Source organism: Bactrocera oleae, chromosome 3 (assembly GCF_042242935.1).
Source record: "Bactrocera oleae isolate idBacOlea1 chromosome 3, idBacOlea1, whole genome shotgun sequence".
Taxonomy (NCBI): domain Eukaryota; kingdom Metazoa; phylum Arthropoda; class Insecta; order Diptera; family Tephritidae; genus Bactrocera; species Bactrocera oleae.
Window position 1 is genome coordinate 11,114,755 of NC_091537.1, and position 8,880 is coordinate 11,123,634.

Consider the following 8,880-nt stretch of genomic DNA (forward strand, 5'->3'; position numbering starts at 1 on the left):
TTGAATTCTGTGCAATTTTTGCCAAAATATCGATAGTTGAACGAGATATAACAATCAAACTAGAAGAGCTGTGTTTCCCTGCTAATAGTGTGTGTAATATAAAAAGTTTCAAATTGCCGGTTGATCTTATACCATATATGTATACCTATATATCGGCAAATATCATATATGATTTATCTTAAACAAACTGAGGGACAAATGAGAAATATGCTTAAGATATGGAATGAAGACATTGTCGAGATGATGGATTTTCAAGTATTGTTGCTTTTGACACATTGTTAAATTCGTTTTTGGGTCGTGATCAAGAAGGGCATGAAATTTGAACGACTCTTTCAATGCATCGAGCAGTGGTAAAGAGAAATCGAGGTAGGTGTTAGAAGACATAAGCTAGTATAAAATCCTAAATCTATTTTCTGGCCCACACAAAAATCGCAACGGCAATCCAGGAATTGTTAGCAAACTACAGAAAAACACCAAAAAAGCTCAAAAGCTGACCAAGATGATCGTCTATGTATCCGCTGTAGCCTCGTTAGTCGCATTCTTATATCCACAACCATAATTTGAATTTTGCATTATTTTAAAATAATATATTTTTAACTTATTCTTCAAATTGTCTTTTAAACTCAACCATACCATGTAGTAACCATACAATACCAATTTTTCGATGGCTTCCAAACACCATTCTTTGAATTATTTTATCTCACACAAATCGTGTTGGTAACGTCGGCATTTATGCACTTTTATAACACATTTGCGAATATTTTTCTCATATCTCTTATGGGGTACTACTCGTACGGGGTACTGGTCTTAAAACCTTTGTGTTTGAAGCTTAGAAATTATACGTAATAAGAATGAAGAAACTATGGTATAAGAGTTCAAGGAGTGCATTGCGTATCACGGAAAGGCGTGGCCAGCATTTGCGCCGGCTTCGGTAAGTTTAGACGAAGTTATGCACCAATTTCATTCATTGTTGACCCAAATCAAATTGCAATAAATAGTTGATTGGAAATAGAAGAGAGTTTCTATATGGTTTTCTTACATTCTAAACTGAGAGATCAAAAAAATATTTGATTGGTTCCAAAAACTATATTATGAACTATCCAAATGTCATAACACAAAAGCATATTGCTAATTGAAGCTAATATGAAGGCCATTTAGCATAGCCGTAATTGAAATATAAAAAAAAATGGCCAGACATTTTTCTACACTTAACCTAATTGTTGCAATTTACAGTTAAACGCAACAATTTAATGCAATTATCAGCGCTAACAAGTGTTGCGAGCTTTCAGCACCTCAAAAATCCTACCACCGTTCACAATTCAATAAAAAGACATGTCTGTAATGATTCTACATTCAGTATTTTTCATCGTATAACGGACTTGAGGAACAACGCAACAAAATGCAGAACTATAAGAATTTACCGTTGTATTCAATAAATGTGAAAATCTTTTTGCAACTAGGACTCATCGGTCCGTCCACCAGGGCAAAGCAAATTCTCTTGGCTTTCGTGCCAGTAACCACATATTTGGGACAAATCATAAATTTATATAAGACGTGGAGTGATGACATTGGTGAGACGGGCTTGAATTTCTACATGTTGGCGCTCGTAACACACTGCTTGGTTAGATTCTTCATGGTGGTGCGAAACAATGAGAGATTTGTGCAATTTTTACAATGCATCGATCTCTGGTATAAGGATATTGAGGTGCAGGCTAATAAATCGCGAACGAACTAAGATTAAAATTTATATTTTTTTGACATTTGTTTACTAATTTTTTTCCACTTAAAAACAGCTAAACAGTGATCCGGAAGTGGTCCGCATGTTGCAAGACGTCACCACACACACTCAGAAGTTGACACGCATCGGCTTCTACACTATCCTCACTGGCGGTCTATGCTCCTATATATTTCCATTTTTATTCGAAGAACGCAGTAAGCAGCAGTCGAATAAAGTATCCGCATTATTTATGTATATTTTGGTTGTTTCTTCTCTTTTTAATTCGAAGAATTTATACTGGATATACATTATATTTTCTTTGACGCCAAACAAACGCCATTCTACGAATTCTTCTTAGTTCTACAAATAGTGGTGTTGGTGCCAGTATTCATTGTCATTTATCTGCCATTTACGAATATTTTGTTAACGTCGCTCAAGTTTGGCGAGTTGATTTTGATGGATATGTGCACGAAGTTGAAAAACATCAACAACCAGGATGAGGCGACACAACTGCGAGAGTTTAAGGAATGCATTTCGTATCACGAAAAAATCATTACGTAAGGCAACTATTAGCTTTCAATTTAATAAAGGCGCAGTAAATGCGTTGCAATAATATTTTGTACTTTGTGTTTCCACACAATTTTCGATTTCGCACCAATTTTATGTCTTCTTGTTTACTTGTTTTTAAATTGTATTATTCACTTTTCTTTTGCAGTTTCCGCGATGATCTCGAGTATTTGGTTTCAATAGATGGATTCTTTCATGTAACTCTCTTCGGCTTAATGCTTTGTATGCTGCTTTTCTTTCTCTCATTGGTAAATGCTCTTATAACCGTGATATAAGTAACATATAAGCAAATAGTTTTAGAATATTATTTGAAGTTTCACGCCTAATGGGGGTTTCGACTTATTCAATTATGAAGGGAAGACGAGGGAAATAGTCAGATTTTTTCGGTGATTGAGTTTAAAATTGAGATAGAAAGTGAGATTGAGATTGAAATTGAGATTGGGATTAGAATTCATATTGAAAATGAAAAGGTTGAGGAAAGGTTAAGATGGAGATTAAGATTATGATTTATATTGAAATTGAGATCAATATTGAGATTGAAAAAGAGATTAAGATTGAAATTGAGATTGAGATTGAAATTGAGATTAAGATTGAGATTGAGATTAAGATTGAGATTGACATTGAGATTGAGTTTATGGTTTATATTGATATTGAGATCGATATTGAGATCGATATTGAGATTGAAAAGGAGGTTAAGATTGAAATTGAGATTGAGATTAAGATTGAGATAGATTGAGTTGAGGCTGAAGTTGAAGGTAAGGTTGAGGTTGAGGTTGAGTTTGAGATTAAGATTGAGATTGAGATAAAGAATGAGATTAAGATTGAAATTGAGATTGAGATTGAGGTTAAGATTGAGATTGAGATTGAGATCGATATTAAGATTGAGATGACATTGAGATCGATATTGGAATCGAGATAAAGAATGAAATAAAAATTTAGTTTGAGATTGAGAATGAGATTAAGATTGAAATTGAGATTGAGATTGAGATTGAGATTGAGAATGAGATTGAGATTGAGATTAAGATTGAGATTGAGATTAAGATAGTGATTGAGATTGAGATTAATATTGAGATTGAGATTAAGGTTGAGGTTGAGTTTGAGATTGATATTGAAATTGAGATTGAGATCGAGTTATATATTGAAACTGAGACAGAAACAAAGATTCAACTTAAAACTGATATTGAAATAGAAATTGAAATTGCAATGAGAATGAAAGTAAGAGTGAGGGAATGACATTTGTCCTCTGGCTTTTCGTTGACTTTTCTAAGCAAATTTTTTAATAAACTTTTCGACAACTTGTGATCAACGCAGAAGTGCATAAATTCTTAATCTAAAATAACTTGTATATTTAAATAGATACATACTCTTCAACTGTTATTACCAGCTGTGGCGTATATCACTTTCAACTCTTATGTAATCGGTATAACCTACTATTATGCAGATAATTTCTCGCACGAGGTAAATGTGTATTCTTTGTATATTTTTATTTAAATACATTCTATACAGATGTTTTTCAAATTTGTATCTGCTTATACATTATATATACTTCTTTTAATGCAGAGCTTAAAAGTTGCCTATGCCGCCTATGATACTCCGTGGTATGAGGGAAATCCAGAATTACGCAAATGTGTGCAAATTATGATCGCCAGAAGCCATAAGCCACTTGAAGTATATTTTTACAAATAACAAAATAATTTTTAAATGCGTTGCAAATCTTATGAAAACCTATGCATTCTTCCAGATTAAGGCTGGTGGACTCTTACCGATGACCTTGGAGAACTTTCAAGCTATTTTACGTATATCGTACTCCTATTTTTCGATGCTGCAAGGCTTCAGTCAAAAATAATTTAGAAAATTAAGATTTAAAGTATTGTAGAATCACTAGCACAGCTTATATTATATAACATTGTTCTCTATTCACTTTTAGAATTAAATAATATTTGCTTTTGATATATTAAATTCAATAAAATCATATTTGCACACAAAAATAATTGTTCAAGCATAATTTGAATGATTTCATTTCATCTCAACTCAGCTGCTATAGTTCGAACACACACTTAATGCACAAAATGTAATTACAAACATACATACAAATATACAAAATGTTCTTGCATTCGGCACACGTTTGCTTTTTGTAATTCAATTGCTTCGTGAATAAAGTGTTAATTAAATTAATAGCATTATTTTTCTGGTCGCAACTAATTCAATTTGCTCTAAATATTTCCGAAGAAAATACGAAACGGTATTTATAACCAACGGTACGGGCGGACTTTCTCGAAAAGAGCATAAAAGCACCTGGAACAATAAATCAATGTAAATATGTAAATACATATTTGAAATTAATTTATGTAAATAACGGCAAATACAAGCTCAATGTGTTTACTTCAATTGTTGCGTATACGCAATGCCATACTGCTGCTCGGTTTGCTAAATCGCCAGTATGTAAACGTAGTCTAACGAATTTATAAAAAAAAATCTAACATTTTTAGAGTTAGAGCTTATAGAATATTACGGAATGCATATATATTTGTATATTTATGGAGACATCGTTCTGAATCACGATTTGAAAACTTAACTGGTGTGTGTTCTTGGAACATCAAATAAGTAAATATATCACTAAAATAGACATAAAAGGCACTTATACCGTTACTAAATCTTCGGAGGGACATATTTTTCTCTGACATTAATTAATAAAATATTCAGAAAGTGTTTGAAATAATAAACAAGAAAAAAACACTAACTTCAGTTGCTTCGGAGCTATAATACCCTTCTCAAATACAAAAGGTTTTATACAGAGACTTGTTTTTTTCGGTCAGTGGATATGGCAGTCATATGCTATAGTGTTCCGATCTGAATATTTTTTCAAGAATTTTACCAATATTCCACGCCAAATTTCATGAAGATATCTCATCAACTACAAAATTGTTCCATACAATGACTGGATTTTAATCGATCAGTTTGTATGGGAGATATATGCGAAAAGAGTCCGATCTGAAAAACTTCTTCGGAAAATTTATCATTGCTTTGTACAATAATCCATGCCAAATTTCATGCAGATATCTTGACAAATAAAAAAGTTTTCCATACAAGTATTAGATTTCGATGGAATGGTTTGTATGACAGCTATATGATAGAGTGCTCTTATATTGGTGGTTCCTACAAATGTGCTGCTTTTTGTGAGTAAAAATATACTTGCATAATTTTAGATTGATATCTCAAAAACTAGCGGACTAGTTCGCGTATATACAAAGAACAGACGGTTATAGCTAAATAGACTCAATTCGTCACGCTGATCATTTATATATATACCTATATATATATATATAGCATATTACACGATGTTTTTAACACCGTATATATAGGGTCTCTGACGTCTCCCTCAGGGTGTTAAAAACATCGTGGCAAACTTAATATACCCTATTCAACGTACAAAAGCAATAAAATCTAAAATAATAAATAATCTAAAAAAAAATGCAATTGCAAAAAAAAATCAAAAATAATTTTTAAAAAAATGTCGTACATTTACATAAATATATATTAACTAGAAGGAGTAAAATCAATTTGCGCAAATCAAATTTCGATAAAAATACTTGGCTGCTAGCAGCTCAAACACAACAACAAGTCAACACAGATATATCAATATATATTCATCTGTATAACTTATTGAGTATAAGCAAGCACCCACAAACATGAATTAGTTGGCATGAATGTTTTAAAACACACATATAGGTATGTAGATACACATACATCTATCTACACATACATAAATTCATACACATATATATAAAATGTGCCCATTATAATGTGTGTCTGCCTGACGGTCACGTAAAATTGAATATATTTTCATTTTACAAAATATTTTCCGTCTGACGAATACCTGCACAACCTTACGCATGCCATGCTGGTATGAAACATGAAAATATTTGCCAGCATGCATCTGCTTTTGCATGCAATTTCACCGTTTTGCCTCATGCTTGTCGTTATAGAAATACTCATTTTGCGAAAATCGCTTGTTGAATTTGCATGCTGTAGACATTTCCTGCCTAGACATATGAGAGCAAACAAATTTGCAAATATATGCATATGTATATGAATAAAAATTTATAACTGCAGTTATTGTCGAGCACGCCCACACATTTGGTGAATATTCTAACAAAATATGAAATATTACAATGACACGGCAATCAAATAGTTTTTTTAATGTAAAAATATTCACATTATAATTGTTTAGTTTAGAAAAAAATATAATTCCGTTACAACGATTTTTTAAAAATAAATAAATACCTATGCTTTTACACTTCTCAATAATCACAGCTATGAAACGACTTTTAGCATTCACAAAATGCTCTCACCCTCACTTGGCACATATACGGCAGATTTTGACCAGTTAACTGTAACGGATAATTTTAAAAGTAATAAAATCTGGAATATTTTCATCGTGCACTGTATTTTCTCTTACTATTTTAATATAAAAATATACGCGGTGCTGCACTGCGTATACGCAACATTTGTAAAATCGAATTAAAGTAGCGTTTTTGATTATTTACTTTGATTAAATTGTTGACATTGCTTAAATAATGAATACCGTTAGCAGCAAATACCGTTGCAGCGTTGATTAAATTAACACTTTACGTTCTAAATAATTCAATTATAACGAGCATTCGTTCAGTGATTGAATGTTATGAATATTTGAAAACATGTCTGAGCTCACATACGTGCTGGTGGCAGATGAGAGGGTGAAAACTTTTCATTTTCGCAATTATATATTTTGTTACAAAACATAGAAGAAAAATTCAACAATTTTTTTTTTTTATGTCAAAAAGATTTCTCAAAATATTTAATTTTTTTTTAGTTTTTGTGATCAAAACCAAGTGGAAGCAACAGTGCCGATATTTGTAAAGCAAACGTCGATACAAAATTTTTTGCAATGTCAAAAACAAAATAAATTATACTTTCAGTTATTTAAAGCTGCGGACTTAACATATACATCTTGTTTAGCAAAAAAAAAATTCAGTTATAGCCGCAGTTATTCATATTTGGTGGATGTTGAAGGCCTTTTAATTTGATTAGTCTATGGTTTAAACACATATGAGTACACATAGTGTTATGAAAATGGTTTGAAGTAGAAATAATAAAAAAATGGTAAATACGTACAGCATAACTTCAAAAATACAAATATATTAAAACGTAATGATATTTAGTAGCGTAGAGCTAATCGTGATAACCAGAAAATAAACAGCAACTTTCAAAATAATATTTTAAGGCATAATTACCTAATTTCAATACAATGAGTAAGCATTTTTGTACTTTGAAATTTGTAATAATTGCCTACATTTAGGGTTCACATGAACGTATATATCAAACCGAGAGAAATGCAATACAAGTACAAACACATCTAAACAGATAGATTACTTCATGAAACAGTTATAAACATAATAATTTATCAAACACATAGGCATATGCTCGTTACAGTATATTAATCTCATATATCAATACATATATACATACAGTTATAAAGTTGCATTTCCAGTCGATCTATCAGAAAACCACTATCACACTATAATTGCCCATAAATTCAAACTACTAGAGCTGCAAGCATACATAATTGCACTTCAACTTGGTTACAGTGTTTGCGAGACCACTCAAATACGAGTCAAAACTTAAGAAGGACAAGAAAAAAAGGTTAACTTCGTTTGCAACGAAGCTATAATACCTTTACAAATACAAAACGTTACTTACATCAATCAAGTTATGATTTCGATCGTTCAGTTTGTATGGCAACTATATGCTATAGTGATCCAATCTGAAATTTTTTTTGGAGATTGCACCATTGCTTTAAGCAATAATCCATGCCAAATTTCGAGAAGATATCTCGTCAAATGAAAAAGTTTTCCATACAAGCACTTGATTTCGATTGGTCAGTTTATACGGCAGCTATATGCTATAGTGATCCGATCTGAAAAAATTCTTCAGAGATTAAACTCTAGTCTTCGGGAAAACTCCATGTCAAGTTTTGAGACAATATATCGTCAAATGAAAAAGTTTTCTTTACAATCACTTGGTTCCGTGTACAGTATGTGCCATAATTTCTGAGCGTACCTCACCTTAAGCGCTTATATTTATATATTCTAGCACAGCGTCTGCTTCCACTTACTTGTCGCCTAGAAATAGGCAACAAACGACGAAACGCCGCAAAAAATCACTGGTAATAATCGAAAAGAGCATAACATAAACATACTTTGAAGTCTGACTGAAAATTTTCCATTGCAAATTGCTTCCAACATACCAATATAGCAAGAAATATATCTGCAAGACATATCAAGATATATTCAGTTTAACTTCAGTAAGCATTTGCAGATACTGGTTGAATGACGTAAATATGTACAAATACATATATGATTTATCGATTATTTTAGGGTGTTACAAAGCTAGTAGACTTCGTGATATATTGCCAGAGTATCAAAAATAGTGGTAAAACAATAATTTATTGTATTTTTTAACTTCCTACAGGCAACGAGATTAAAGTGATGCTTGCAGCATAAAATTTCATATTTTGTTGTTGTACACAAATATGATTTCATATTTGTTGCAGGCAT

At 31.8% G+C, this 8,880-nt stretch overlaps 1 protein-coding gene across 1 annotated transcript; it reads left to right on the plus strand.

The window, feature by feature from the left end:
* The first annotated feature begins 1,179 nt into the window (after window positions 1-1,179).
* Window positions 1,180-4,399, plus strand: LOC106622741 (odorant receptor 10-like). Its single transcript, XM_070107459.1, has 7 exons — window positions 1,180-1,705; window positions 1,794-1,932; window positions 2,007-2,274; window positions 2,433-2,532; window positions 3,641-3,742; window positions 3,845-3,952; window positions 4,026-4,399. Exons 1-7 carry the CDS (start codon window positions 1,400-1,402, stop codon window positions 4,128-4,130), a joined length of 1,128 nt encoding a protein of 375 aa, XP_069963560.1. The 5' UTR covers window positions 1,180-1,399; the 3' UTR covers window positions 4,131-4,399.
* Window positions 4,400-8,880: the final 4,481 nt, after the last annotated feature.

What these genes read in the sequence shown, in the direction of transcription:
- LOC106622741 (XM_070107459.1), top strand. Translation starts at nt 1,400, where the DNA reads ATGCAGAACTATAAGAATTTACCGTTGTATTCAATAAATGTGAAAATC. An exon ending in TGCTTTTCTTTCTCTCATTG is followed by an intron (nt 2,533 to 3,640) that starts GTAAATGCTCTT and finishes ATATTTAAATAG; the next exon opens with ATACATACTCTTCAACTGTT. An exon ending in GAAGCCATAAGCCACTTGAA is followed by an intron (nt 3,953 to 4,025) that starts GTATATTTTTAC and finishes GCATTCTTCCAG; the next exon opens with ATTAAGGCTGGTGGACTCTT.